The sequence below is a fragment of the Gymnogyps californianus genome, chromosome 1 (genome assembly GCF_018139145.2).
Source record: "Gymnogyps californianus isolate 813 chromosome 1, ASM1813914v2, whole genome shotgun sequence".
Lineage (NCBI taxonomy): Eukaryota > Metazoa > Chordata > Aves > Accipitriformes > Cathartidae > Gymnogyps > Gymnogyps californianus.
In genome coordinates, this window is record NC_059471.1 from 174,191,849 (window position 1) to 174,207,327 (window position 15,479).

The 15,479-nt window shown below is 37.9% G+C and overlaps 1 protein-coding gene across 1 annotated transcript in view; it reads right to left on the reverse strand.

Annotated features, from left to right (window-relative positions):
- Window positions 1-15,479, reverse strand: part of ACSS3 (acyl-CoA synthetase short chain family member 3) — a 97,537-nt gene that overhangs the window by 77,057 nt on the left and 5,001 nt on the right. Inside the window, exons 2-3 of the mRNA XM_050899937.1 lie at window positions 12,784-12,928; window positions 2,176-2,364 (exon numbers count right to left, since the gene is read on the reverse strand). Of these exons, the coding sequence (XP_050755894.1) occupies window positions 2,176-2,364; window positions 12,784-12,928 (334 nt within the window). The remainder of the gene's footprint in view (window positions 1-2,175; window positions 2,365-12,783; window positions 12,929-15,479) is intronic.

Consider the following 15,479-nt stretch of genomic DNA (forward strand, 5'->3'; position numbering starts at 1 on the left):
GAAGATGTCCCTGCTCATGGCAGGGGGGGTTGGACTAGATGACCTTTAAAGGTCCCTTCCAACCCAAACTATTGTATGATTCTATGAAAGTATCTATTGTTTTGATATTGCAAAATATATATTCCCAGATGCAGGTGAAAGGAAAGATGACAAGAAATGCTTGTTCTCATGCACTGTATCACCTCATCACAATCCATCACAGAATGTCTGTAACTGCCAATACCTGACAAGAGTAGAAATTATCAGCTGCAGGACTTTGCAGTGTTCCCAGACCTATTTAAAATTCAAGATAAATTAAGGTAAGCTGGTAAAGTATATGTACCTTCCCATAGTCACTAGAAAGCGCTTGTTATTTCTTTCACTTAGATCTTCCAATAAAATGTTAAGTTTGACCTTTCTTCCACAAGGGCATCTCACAGCCAGCTTTCCATTGCATATCTTTAACTCCTTCTAATTAATCTTACCAACATTAGGTCCTGTACTGCAGCATCGAAACAAACTCATATAAAAGCCTAATAGAAAGGTTAGGGTTTTTTGAGACAGCTTCAATTAACTTCTGAGTTCAGCAGAATACCATCTATCACAGCTACTTATATACATATCTTAAAGATAATCTCAGTGGTATGCAATTCACTTATCAAGAAAGCTTTACTGTGTTGCAAAATTGGGACGTTTTGAAATTTAGATTGAGGATGTGCCTTTCCTCTTTACTTACACTTTCATTACACATCAGATGGACCAAAAGACATCCACAATATTTAATCTGCCTTTTAAAGAAACAAAAAAGCAATGTAAATTAGGATTTAATCCATGGCCTGCAGCTAGTAATTCTATAGCTAACCCTTCGAAAGACTTGCTATGTGACCTTGGGTAAATCACTTAAACTTTTTCTGTTTTCTTTTTAATGCATAAAGCAAGGACTATGATTACTGTGTTGTCTCCCTTTGTTCCTCAGAGAAAATCCATTGGGATTAATTAGTTAATATTTGCAAAATACTCTAAAAGTAAATATGCTAGATGATTTGTATTGTAGCAACCTTCATTTTAAAAGTTTATAATTTTTTCTTCTACATTATTTTTCCCTAATTCTATGAGTTAAAATTAATTTTTATAGCTTGTTAAAAAAGTGGGGGAGTGGGAAGAAAGACAGGGAAAACTAAGGAGCTGTTGTTAGCCTTCCCCCAGGTTTTTTTCACAATTCCAACAAAGCATTTCAACCATTTTAACAACTTCTTTGTTAAAACATCAAGGCAGGGAGCGGGGATGCATTCAACTTTCTATTTACAGATATTCATAAAATTCAAGCCTTGGTGATCTGAAAAGCACTTCTGTACACAAAAATCTAAGTAAAAGTTCCACAAATCCTGTGGACTTTACCCTGCATAATGTTTTGGCTTATACATCTAACCAACGTGATTCAGTGATAGATGGCTACCACAGATGGTCTGAATGATCCAGGTGACTGATTGAGATGACGAAGACTTTTGTCTTATTCACTGGTAGAAAACAAGAACAGAAACTTCCAGTGCAAACGTTGTTAACTGGTTTGAAACTAATGCATACACAAGCTACTAATATGCACATATAAGCTACTAAGTAGACTATTAAAGTACTATTTGCATTTTCAGTTGCAAAGACTTACATAATGCTTCATAAACAAGCTCAACTTCTGCCGAACTTGGAAGCCTTTAAAGCATTCACCTCAATTAATTATGTTCTCTGCAGAGTCACTTACTTAAGGCAACTGGTTCCCTAGCTGTCTTGATTCATGTAGAAATCAGATGAAGTAGATTTATAGCTGAAAAAATATACTACTAAATATGCCTAAACATCAAGTAAACCAATGAAGTCATTTAGGGTTGGCAGCATTTTCCTCATACACTTGAGGAAAATGCTGGGCGAAAAGCCAATTTTAAGGTCATGCTTTGTAGAAAAAGATTGACAAATGGGAGAAGAAAGTATGCTCTAAACAGACAGCAGTGTGTTAAAATCCTGCTTTTTTAAGAGAAGTCAAACTTTGTTCATATTGCAATGTCAGGTATTATAAACAAATTGAGACTGCATGCCACACAAAGAGAAATGTTGTTATCCCCTCCAGAAAAAAAACCAGGTTTTTGACATTGACTTATATGAGTAACTACTGCTGTGGTGTTTGTTGTTACAAATACGTATTACCTTTGCATGATCAATGCGAACAGAAAGCTCTTTAGACGCAAATCCACCAAAAATCAGGCTATGGATGGCTCCTATTCTTGCACAAGCCAGCATACAGTACACTGTCTGTGGAATCATGGGCATGTAGATGACCACACGATCTCCTTTCTTCACACCATGTCTGACCATGACATCAGCTAACTTGGAGACCTGTACTGACAAAACATTCACAACTCATCAAAAGTTTCTCCAGATCTGCTGTTGCCCCATAAAAAACAACTTTCACACAATCAACAGTTGCAGGACATTAAGGAGACAAGCCAGTATGATATGGAAAGTTGATGAACAATGTAATCCAGGTTTAATAAATTTAGGACAATTTCCTTTTTGCAAAAAAACACTGTAATACATTTTTCTTTTGTAAAATGAGAATGGACTGAAGCTAATTATTTTACATATTAAACAAAAAAAAATCAATAGCAACGTTTTGCAAATTGTTAAATTACACTCTCGCCACTAGTTCTTTTATCCAGATAACTGCTTGTATTTCTCAATTTTAGCTTTTAAGAATGGATGTAAACAGGGCATTTCATAACACAAATTCTGTCCTAACTAGCTAAGTTTGAAACACAAATCAATATATAGTAATATTTTCTCTACCACAGTGTTGTAAACTTCTTGGAATCTGAGACAAGAAATCTCACACACTGAACCAAATGCAAATACAAATTCAGAGAAACACATTTAGATTTACGAAGTCATTTTTCCTCTCATTTTCTGATTTTCATTTTTGGTATGCAGAAGCCTGAAGACAGATGATGCATGGCAGCAAAGGACTGGAACTCAAGAAATGTAATAGATCAGCAGCAATGTCAGCCATCTGTATCACCATGAGAAAATATTTATTACCTCGACAGTGTACAGTATTCTGTCACAAAACTAGTATTGAATATTTCATTAGTACACCAGGATGGACAATTTACCACATAGTAAGTTCTGTTAGAGTGAGCATGGGAGCCTGTGATAAGCACTGTGCACTTGTCCTGACCTGCTTGTTGCGGCATGGAAATGTGGCATCTTCTGAAGGAAAAGCAAATTACTAATTCCCCAAGAGCAACTGAATGAACTCAGCTGTCAGAGGTTTCTCAAGTTCCAGGGGCTGACAGTTGTGTAACACTCAGTATCTAAAGCTGCTCACTGCCTTCAAATTTTTCAATTAGACATCAGTGTGCAGAGGTGCTTAAGTAATAGAGGTAAAACTGCATGTAACTGTGCACAAAACATAGGCTAATAGGTTAACAGGAAAAACTGTAGACTAAGAAGAAACAAAGTAGACTAATAAGCTAATAGGAAACAGGATGGAAGTAGAAACATCCCAGGAAGGCGTGAGCTGGAATACTCCATAAGCATGGTTACATGTCTGTCAGACCTAAGAACAGGAGTTTTGCTTGCAATAGTTCTACATTAGTGATAAGACTAAAAAGTTAAATTCTCTAGGAAGTTCTTGGGATATCTGAAGACACATAAACCTAAGTTCAGAACAAAGGAGTTGCTCTGTCTTACTGGGGAACTCTTCTTACCTACAGTAGCAAAACTCTTCTTTAAGAGGTAGCCATTCACTTGAAAATACTACAATAAACGTAAGAAGTTTAAACATTCTAATTTCTTTCACTATCAATGTAACATGAATCTACTCATATATGAATTCCTCACATCTTACCTGTACTGCATTATTCCTTATTTATTCATTATATCACATAGATAAGGTTTCAAGTAAAATTTAGTCTCGTGAAAGACTCTTTTCTTCAGGTACTATCAGACTGGAGAGAAAGGAAAGGGGAGACAAACTCTGGAGAGCAGCAGAGGGATGTTGCCTGTAGAACAGAAAATACTCAAGCTTCTGAAGCAGTAAGAGATGTTCTCAGTGACCCAGCAAATAATGCAAGCAATGGGAGCAGCCTAGGCCAATAATACACATTGTGCAAGCAGGACAGGAGGGAAGGACCCTCTTTTTCAAGGATGAGCTAGTCAGGAGGGTAGATTTTGTTTGAAATGTTTTCCTTTCATTTATATTATTCAACAAATTTTAGTTTTCTCTATTTAAAGAGTCACCTTATTCCAGTTCAATATTTCAAATTCTAGTACCACTGTTACTTTCCAAGATTTGTAGGCATTAGGCTCTTTCTTTTATGGTCATATTCAAGAAAACTTGGGGCAATTACATCCAATCCTAGAAGCCTATCTGATACATGTACTGAGGAGGATAATATAGCATTACTCACTGCTTCTCTCTTTAGTGGGAACACATGTTCAGACTTCAAGCAACCTGAGACAGTAACATCCAGAAGCTCCAGATGCATCTGACTTGTGTTTGCATTAGATACACGCTCATCCACAATCAAACTATGCATATTTCTACACTTCTGCCTGAAGATTTAAGAAAATGGAAACATATAAGCCCCAAGCATGCATGCTTGCATGAGAAGATAACAGCATAGCTTCCATTTTTTATAAACATTTCATAAATCCGTGCTGTTATTTTCAACCGCAAGAGAAAATATGTTTAAAAGGCAAAGTCATCACCATACCAAGCTGAAAACTCACACAAACTAAGGTATGTATATGATTTATTTGTAACAGACCTCTTATATTAAATGTTACTGATTATCAAAAGATAACATCTTTAATTCTAGACCTATTAATACCTATCAATACTCTATGAAACTGACATACGCTATCAAAACCCAACAAAAATCTACAGGGCCTGGACATGTACACATCTAGAATTTATTGCCATACCACTGGCATTTACAGTCATTTCTAGATAGGACTGGTGAAAGTAATTGTAAGTAAGGATAACAACTCTACTTCCAAAGGTAAATTCCTCTTCTACACTTCCTACTGTGAAAACATTAAAATCTGCAAACTCATTGTAACACAGAGCTAATATCACCTTATCTCAAAGAACTGAGAAAACTAATCCTTATCTTTGCTGCTTGTGAGACTCTCAAGCAGAGTGGTGACAAAAGGGCCAGAGACCATGAAAAACAACACTTAATGAGTAACGTTATGGTCAGTGTGAGTGTGGATAGTAGGCAATAAGTAGTTAAACACAATGGATAAGTATTATTATTCATTATTATTTTATAATTACTAATGATGATGAAAAAGGCAATGTTTGCCTGCTAAAGGAAAAAGGCATCATTTAAAGATCATAATTAGTAATTCTGTAATAGAAGACTCCCAGTGCCTGTAAACAAGCTATATAACTTCGGTACTTGCGCATAGGAGGGAGACAATGAAGAGATCTGCATGTACTTAAGTCATTTTTATTGAAACCTATCATAGGTAAATTGTACTTAAAGCAGAATATATGTAGCATGCTGCAGACAGGAACCACAGGTCTTCCATGCAAACCCAGTAATCACTTGTCTGCACTTAACCTCCTCACCCTAGAGAGTTTAATGTCACTGAAGACAATAAGCCAATACAATACATGGGTATCTGTGATTTTCCTTATGCCCTTTCCCTCATCCTTCTAACAGCCAGGGAACATTTGGACTACATAATAAAACACTGTCTCTATCTGCAACTATTTGGAAGACTAGGGAACATCATAAAGCAGGTTTACATTGCCCTTAAGATTGATGTGGAAACCCTGAAACATCCAAGCAATCAGTCTTTCTAAAAAAGGGAGGGAGAGGGGAAGAGTGAGTAGTGACATTTCATTAAACTGTTAAAAGCCATGAAACCTTCCACTTTGTAACAGTGTGTTGTCATTTATGGTTTACACTAAGACAGAGTACTTTATCACTCAAGATTTTACAGTTGTTATTTTCCTACCAGCATGCTATTTCTCCGCTTTTCTTCAAGTTTAAGATTGCTCTATCACTTTAATATATTTGACACTTCAGTAATAAAATCACTTGAGACCAAGTGATATAATAAGAAACTCAAGTAGGCTTTCAGCTTTGAAGATCTGGGCTTAAATTACACTTCTATCAAATGCAAGCCCCCAGTGAGCATGGCTTTATTTTTACCCAGCCACCAAACAAATACTATATTTGTATTAGCAGTTCAGGTTTGGAGAAGTACTGCAGTTCTGAAGTAAATCACCTGGCTGTCCCTAGTAGTTACAAGAAGCAGTTTTGGTCCATGCCAAAAAAAAAATCTTCTTAGAAGATAGTACAACAGAAATTCCACTCAAAACGCTCAAAAGAGGAATTTCAAACCTTCCTGGGTTGAACAAAGACTGTGTCTCACCAGTGTCCAGTCCTTCAATGCAAGCTAAACACAAAAGGATTCTTCAAATACCAAGAGCTCCTGAAACATCCTGAAGTGCATCTCATGATGTAAAAAGAGCCATGTCACATATGCATTCCTCTAAGCCAAAAACAGCAAGTTGCCTTATGCTCTTTAGCTTCTCCACTGTGTCGTTCTTCCAATACTACTAAAGAAAATACTCCTTCCTACTCCCCCTCACCCCTTGATCAGCCTCTTCACTCTTCTATTACTCTTCTTATTTATTGTTTCCTCCTTTTCCTACTGCTGCAAAAGCTTCTCCAGCAGATGCACCACCTTGTTGCTAATGTCAAGCCTGCTGCCAAGTGGGAGAGGACTGACAAGTGGTGCTGCATTCATTTCAAATAGATGAAGACCATGTTCTTGATGAGGTGGCAAAACCATGCTTCAGAGGTGGCACAGTGTGTGTGCCCCTACCACACAGATCTTGAACAGATCGTCAGGGGAGGGGAGAGCACTCCACCAAGCCCACTGCTCATCTACAGACATCCAAGGACATCCACAGACATCCAACGACATCCATGCCCTTGGTCCCAGGATCAGTAGTCCTGGGACACAGTCTAGGGAAAACCATGGCAATGATGCTGCACATGTCTACATGCCTGCAACCTCCAGAGGACCCCTGCGAAACAACATGCAGGAACATCCCCTTGGCCCGCTCTCTGCCATGGCAGGCAATGGGAACTGCAAAATCAGTGGTCCAGATGCCCGCCTGAGTAAGCGTGCATACTCCTTTCCTGTACATGTATTGAGCGTGGGACTGTGTTTAGGAGGTTTCTGGTAGAATTAGGGCACTGGTCGCAGAGCTGTGGAAAGGCACTATGAGTCTCTAGATTGACTGTGAGAGCTGCTATGCCTTGAGAGACAATTCCCCAGGGGCCGTGAGCTGTGAGGGAAGTTCTGTGGATTAACAAGCTGTTGCTCCATACATCTCCATCCCAGCTCTGCCTGTGTGCCAGGCACAGTCCTGTAAACCACAAGTCGTGGACATGGCATGCCTTGATAACACAGCCCTCCCAGGCTTCTGCACAAAAACTCAGCCACACTGTCTCAATGCAGTGTATAAAGGACATACCCAGTGGTGGTTAGTGGTGCTGGTACACTCTTCTACAAATAACAAGAGAAAATATAAATCAGGATGATATATATTTCTTTCTCATACAGCCAGACAGCTGCTGGGATTGCAGTTAGTTGCAGTAATTTCTCCTTCCTTCTTTCAGATGCCAAGAAGTTCTTTGGATTGAGAGGAAGCTGGGGATTTTTAGGAAGGGCCATTTTCCTTCCTGGTTTGGGATATCGGCTGTGGACTGTGTGTCTCCAAGGAGGGACCGGGAGGAGATGGGGATTCTGTAATACTTATCAAACATTAAATCCATGCCAAGCTGATCAGAAGTGATGCCATGGCATTCACTCCACAGAAGAGATGGGTTCCAGACAACCGTTTGCCTCAGAAGGAATTTCTGGTACTTGTGAAGGATAGCCCATAGTGTTATGCACAACCCCTACAGCATATATGTTCCCCTAAAAGGCCAGTGTTTGGGCAACATCCACTCAGAGTGGGGAGAGAAATCAAGCAGCAGTGAGACAGATGAAGGGTGAGCATGGCACTTCCTAAAGGAATCCACAAGTCAAGGAAGCACAGATTTATGGGATAGCTATGTTCAGGAGGCTTTGAAGTGAGCTATGGGACATTCAGTTCAAAGGATGAAACTAAACCTAGTCCAAAGTAAAACTCACAAACCACATATAGTGGAAATGTCAGGAGCCTCAGCAGTTAATTCAGCATGGCTTTGCTTCACTCATCTGTCCAAGCTGCACCAAATTATACATTACTGTAGACATCGCTGACGTTTACATGCTGCAGTATAACTATCTTCAGTCAGGGGAGATCAAGTTCCAGCTGCTTCTTCAGATTTTTAGTGTCATTTGGAAGTCTTTTGTGTGGAATGTGAAAAACCCAAGACACCACTCTTTGTAAATTCCTGATTAGTCTCATCCTTTCAAGAATAGTAATATCGTTATTTTTGAAGAGCTACCCCAGTGACATCGCAGTTAAATCTTTCTAGGACATGCACTGAAGAATGCCACTTGAGATTTAAATAAGATAAGGAAAACCAGCATTAAAGAAGTCTAATACATAGTTTTATCAAGATAATGTTGCTTTACCAGACAAAGAGGATTAAAAAGTTGGGTTGTCAGTCTGAGTAGGATTTTCTGTCTGTATTCTAATTTTGATTCTAAATCAACTCTGAGAAAAAATATCTTGAAATGAAAGTCACTATTTCTAGCTAAGAAGGAACTGGTCATTTTTCAAGGCAGAAGGCAAAGAAAGAAGATGGAATAAAGCATGAAGAATGAGAAAGACTACTAGAAACAGAACAGTCTGGGCAATTCCTCGTCATACACAGTAGATATGAGCAGAGCAAGACAGATACACACACAAATCCAAACTGACTATGGCTAATACAGCTATTTTGGAAGAAGATGCTTTTATGGTGGGTAATTATGGAAAAAAACTTCCTACAGAAGAAATTACATCCTAGCCCATTGTTGATAACCTCAAGCCCTTCTTTCTCATTCATGTTTTTGTAACATTCAGTGCTGTCAGAGGTTTGGGGCGGGGGTTGGTTTTACTAATCCCGTCACATTACCGCACTCAGAAATTATTTATTACAGCACTGAATTCAACATGTTAACTGTGCATTGTTATTGAAAAGAATCACAGAGAGAAATCATACTGCTTTTGTGTACATGATCTGTCAAGCATCAACAAGTGCAAATAATACGACTCTCAAATTCTTGAGACTTCTTTTTAGCAAGTGAGGTATTCTAGAGAATACACCCAATGATGTAAACAGAAGGGTTTTTTCACCTACCTAACAACCTTTGCCTTAACTTGAAAATGGTAGTATTTTCCAACACAATCAGAAAATTTGTTTTTAAACAAGCAGAAGCCATTGCTCCTTATTTCTTCTGAGTATCTTTATATTTCCCTAATACTGCACAGATTCAGTAATATTTCTAACAGAATATGTGTCTCCCTTATCTTTTCCCGCCATCTCACTACTGGAATTAGAGAATCTCCCAAGGCATACTCAAAACTTTCACCTACATCCTCATTTCACTGACTTCAGTCCAACATTGTAATCCTCATTTAAAGGCCTATAACAGGCACCAGTAAAGAAAAAAGTCCAATCAGTACATTCTGGAAGACTGTTATGTCTTAAATTTGCCAAATTCCTTCTCTCTGCATTTGGAAGACTTCATTTGTAACAACATATAAATAACACGCTTAAAATGTAACTGTATGCACGACGTACAACTTCACTTTAACTAACTGTAATTCTCAAGACTTTCCAAGTGTGAAGACAGTATAGTTGTACAGAATATCAACACAAACTGATCTTGCCATTATTCACATCAATAAAGAATTGCTGAAATTGTCCTGCAATCCTTCTATTCCAGTTCTGCCAAAAAAAAAGTTTCCCACAGGTTGGGCACTAAACATCCACAGGCTTCCAACATTTCTCTCAATTATTTGTAGTTTAGTGGTGCTTAACTTCAAAATTGCAGCATCACTGTAGCTCTTAGATCTGAACAGCAGTGCAATAAGTAAAAAGGATAGGGATAATCTGAAAACAACAGGCTTCCTGAGTACATCGCTCAAGCTATCCTACCCTCCCTAAGGAGCCTTATTATCTCCGGCCAAGAACCTATGTCATTTTTTTCATCCTTACCATGAGTTTGATCCTGGAACAAATGATCCAACCTGCTACAAAACTCTGTATCTTCCCATCCTGTGACCCACAGTTATCCTACATAACTTCTGGTGAATCCATCTATAAACTCCACTTTTATTACCAAAAGCCAGAAAGAATTCCACCACTTCAAGTGCTGATCTCTTGTAGAGACGTTTTGAACAAGCAGCCTCTTTGAAAAGACACCCTCATTACACTATCAGCTTACTGGCCAGACAGATTACTAAACATTCGTTTGATGCGGACAGTCCAAACAACAGTCTGAACGCAGATACACACTGTCAGACTATTTTAAATTGGGAAAGGAACTCAGGAAACAAGGCAAAAGGCTTCTTTCCCTGCCAGGAGGTTCATCAACTTTGGTCATCTGTCTGATCTGCACTCACACTGATCTATAATGAAACATTCAGAGCACTGAAAGTCTATTTTAAAATGACAAGATATAGTACTTTTAGCTTACACTGAGCAGACTGAGAACACAGTGACAAGCAGTGACTGAGGGCTGTGAGCCAAACGTCATCACTCACACTCCATAGTGGTTTTCGTAGGCCTTTTCTCAAAGTCTCTCCTAGCGCCTACAAGATCCATGACACAAAATACACCAGCCCACGTGTCTCCCATTTTCAGCAGTTCTCTTTGTGAATACCTTTGTTATCAGGTGTCCAGTAGTTACCAGGTAAACCAAGTTAAATTTATTCCACAAGAGTGGACTAGAAAGCTTCAACAGACAAGATATTAATCTCAAATCCTGCCTTTCACTTATATTCCCTTTTGATTAAGAAGAGCAAACTGTAGAGAATTCAAAAACAGTATTTAGATAGGACTCAGCTACCAGCAAGATTATAATGAACTTCTGAATGAGTTCTGCTACATACCCCCAGAAAACTTAAACCAGTTCTTCCATTCAGTTTGGTAAAGCTCCTGTAAGAGGAAACGTGGAGGAAAGGATGTGTATGTCAACTAGCAAAATTTTCTCATTCTGCACAAATCTGCCACATCCTAGAACATTTAATACACTTACAGAGAACAGAGACACACAAACTTAGGAGACTTAATACCAACATCAATCTTAAAAAGCAAAACAAAGGCTACTTTTCAAGTGCTTTTCAGAGGAAATTTCTACAGAGAGAGTCCACTGAAGATAATTTACATTAAAATGTCGTATTGCTCCATTAAAATAAAACAAGTATGTATTTTTATACGTATATTTATGTATAAATTGATTTCATATATACATATATATGTGTATATATTATGTGTATACTATATTTATATATGGCACATGACACATAAAATTGTATATACAAAATTATAATTTTATATATAATATAGATATAAAATATATATATATAAAATAATAAATAAAATTAGATAAGGAGCTGGGCGTTTCTGAAGTCTTCTGATTTCTTAAAATACTGAAGCTAGTTGTTCTAGCTCCAGCATACTGTATGGTAACTTCCAAGGGTTTTTTTGGACTTGGTAAATCAACAGAAAACTGGTGAGGCGTAAACGTTTTCTCTATTTTCCTTAAAAGGTAGAGTGCAGTACAGGTTTACTATTTTTTGTAGCTGTATGACTTCTCTTTTCTTGCAACAGTGGAATAAAACCCTCACAAACTGAATTACTGTATTGTGAATGTCATTTCACATTTTAAACCGTAGGTTCACATTACTCCAGACACTACGTGCATATCTGAAGTAGAGTGAGTGTGTTCCATTCACTGTAATGCATCTTGCACATTGAAATACATTAAGGAAGAATATGAGTCTGACTCCGACATTTCTTTGTACTCAGTGTTAAGTGCAACTGCTACACATAACTGGAAGAAAAAAGCCAGCTAAACAGAGGAGCAGCGTGAGGGCAAACCACCAGCTGACAGCTGTGAAAAGAGGAGAACCTTGAATGGGGAAGACTGCAAACACCCATGGTGGCAGCAACCTGCAGTCAGGCACTGAGTAAACCTGAATGGGCTGATGCAGAACCGGGTATCCAAGACCCCAGCTGCAGGGAAGCTACCTCAGCCGACAGGTAAGTCAAAAGCCACAGACTTTCCAAACAGAAAACTAGTTCAGGGCCACCAGCACCCCCACTACCGCCTACAATGGGGCAGGCGACACAGCTTTCTTTAGAGCTCCTCCTTGTTAAATTTCACTTGGTTTTACACTCAATTATGTGCAGCAGTAGCCAAGGTACACGTCTTCATTTCTACGGAACTGTATTTTTGTTCATCATAGCAACTGTCAAGTGACTTGACTAATACTTCGCTTTACCTTTGAAATATGAAATAAGAACTGTTTGGGAGGGGAAAAGAAATCCAATACAGAAAAGTTCAAAATTTAACCAGCCAGGAAAAAAGTTATTAAACTGCAGAAGAAAGAGAAGAACTAGAGGAAGATCAAAACCTCTTAGATGCAGTACAATTGGGTACAGGTAGTGAAGCTTATAAATCAATACTGAGCACAGCAAAAGGAATGAACTAGCAAGGCAGACCATTTCTACCTCTCTAGTATCTATCTGCTGTGCAATATTTACTGCCTGTTTTCAGTAACAAGGTTATTCTCAAACATACCTGTTCAAGAAGTTCCTTATATGTTATTTTCTCTTTGGTATTTGTTACAGGACTGTCATAAATAATGGCAATTTGGTCTCCTCGTCCATTCTCAACATGACGATCTACAGCATTGTAACAGATATTCAGCTCTCCACCTACAAACCTAAAAAAGAAGTTGGAAGCATGTAACAGCCAGCCTTCCAAACTAATAAGACTATTTTTTTGCATTTTATGTTTTTTTTAAGGAATGACAGCATTCAATTAAAATATAGCTCATAAAACATTATGCTCAGTTCAGGAAGTCATTTTTTATTCTATAACCTCACAATTTACTCAAAAAGCTAAATAAGCCTATTAGTGAAAATAGTGAAAGTACTGTACCTTAATTGACTTAACTAAGAATCTGCTAAACTTGGTCTTGATTTAACTTACTTTGCATCAATCATTCTGATTTTTATAGCTAAGGTTTCACGGAAAAAGCATACATTCACATAAAATAATCTGACATTATGAAAATATGTTATTATACTACTTTGTATTGGCATGCACACATATCCTTTTTACGAAGAACAGGTTCAGGACTCAAAATATTCTTATTCATCTCTTGGCAATAACAGTTAAGCATACAAGCATCTGTATCTAAATGAAACTGATCCCAACAGTTATAAAATCATAAATTTGTCTGACATTCATAATGCATTTGACATTACCGTGTTTTACATCAGTGACTCAAAATCCCCTGTAAAGCGATGAGTCACAGCCTCTTCAACAGCCAGACATTTACAGAAAATTCTCATCTTTTAATTAAAGAACAACACTTCACAAACTCAGGTTTCATTTTTATTGTCATTTACCCCAAAAAAGAAAATTCAAGTGCAGCATAATCCTCAAGAAAATACAGAAGGTACCAGATACAAAGATGACTCTACTAACTGAAAGATGACACAGAATCTAAAAATTAAAGTTCACACTAAATAATGCTCTCTGTGTTTGTTTTTCTATCTGCCTGTATCTCTCTACAGCAAAAAGAAGAGCAACACACAGAAAAAACACAGTTGAGAGTTTCCAAAAAGTTCTATGGGGATGCTCTACTGTGATAATGTATTGTTATAATGTAACTAGAAATAAAAACAGATGGCCTAAAGTAACCCACTACTAGATAAAAAAGTATTTCCTTCTTCACCTTTCCTGTCTAGTAAAGGACTGCTCTAAATTAGGATATTTTATATATTATTCATATATCCATATGCACAGATGCCATGGGATAGTCTTTACTGTCAAAGAATGGCAATTATTAAACCAAAACCAGCTAGGATGTTTAGGATGCAGCTATCTTTTATTGCGACTCCTTTACAATGCCATTAATAAGGAGAAAGTGGGGGACCAGGAAAGTAACAAAAACATTCTGTACTACAAACTCCAGTCCATAAAAGAAGAACTGTATGAACAATAAAGGATTGGGAGTTGTTTCATGTAACATAGAGAAACTCTGTATTACCGTCATAAAAGTTGTGTAGGATTCAGGTCATCCATTGATTTTATATCAAATCACTGTAGGACGATATGAATAAGGGAACAAGGGAGCGCAGTACCTGGGCTACTATGCATAACCACTTAAGAATGGTCAAAACACAAGCAAGCACCAGAGCTTTGATTCTTCTAAAGATACATGGCATCATCAACACTGCCACATAAATTTTTAACAATCGCTTGTGAACAAGTATGTGAAAAAGGTGTGACTGCAGGTTGAAACAAAAAACAAGACTATCTGGATAGTGTGATGAAAGCTCTGCTACCCCATTCAGAAGGAGGCAGGCTCTTACGGGATCAGAGGAGCAGAGATGCACCTAACATGACCACAACTGCAAGACTTTCGCTTCCCCTACTGTCACCCAAGGACATGCTCAAATACCTCATTCCGGCTGACAAATAAAAGGTGCTTGGCTTCGAAAAGGTGCCCTGTGCCGCTGCAAAATTCTGTTGACCCAGTGATTCTCAAGGAGCTGAATACCTGTGAAGAACTTTGATTTGCTTGAATAAGCTTTAGTTGGAAAGAAACAGCAGCATGAAACCAGTACCCAGTCTTGGAATAAGGACATCAATGAGATGCTCCTATTTAAAACAGAGGTCTAGAATCAAAAAGAAAATATTCCAATAGACTGCAGAAAGATCAGAGGATCTGCAGGATGTTTGTAAGAGCTGCCAGTAAATCTTGCCATAATAAGCAGGACTGTAAAATGCTAATCTGTTGCTAACCAGACAATTATCTCAACGCGGCTGGCCAACTGCATCCAAGTCTGAAGAACCTTATTTTAGGCTGTGTTCCTAATGCTGAGAAATTAGTAACATTCAACAAATGGAGCAGAGGAAGAGTAAAACAAAAAGTAAACAGTAACAACTCTAATACATAAAAGAAACTGCATTCAGTTCACTAGCAGTCTCTTTGAAGAGCTCATCTACCATCCACTGGTGCTATGGTGGAAAAAAAATGACAGGGTTCTTCCTGTCAAAAATCACAGAATTTAAAACTGGTTATAATAGCAACACAGCTTGCTTCATAGCAACATTTTAAACCAATATTCTGACAATATCTACCTGTCCTTTTGATAAGTCTTTTTTCCCATACGTGCATGAACGCAGCAGCCTTTGATAATCCACATTATGCATAACTTAGATCTAATAAGGCATCTTTTTAATAATTTGAGTGTGGTTAC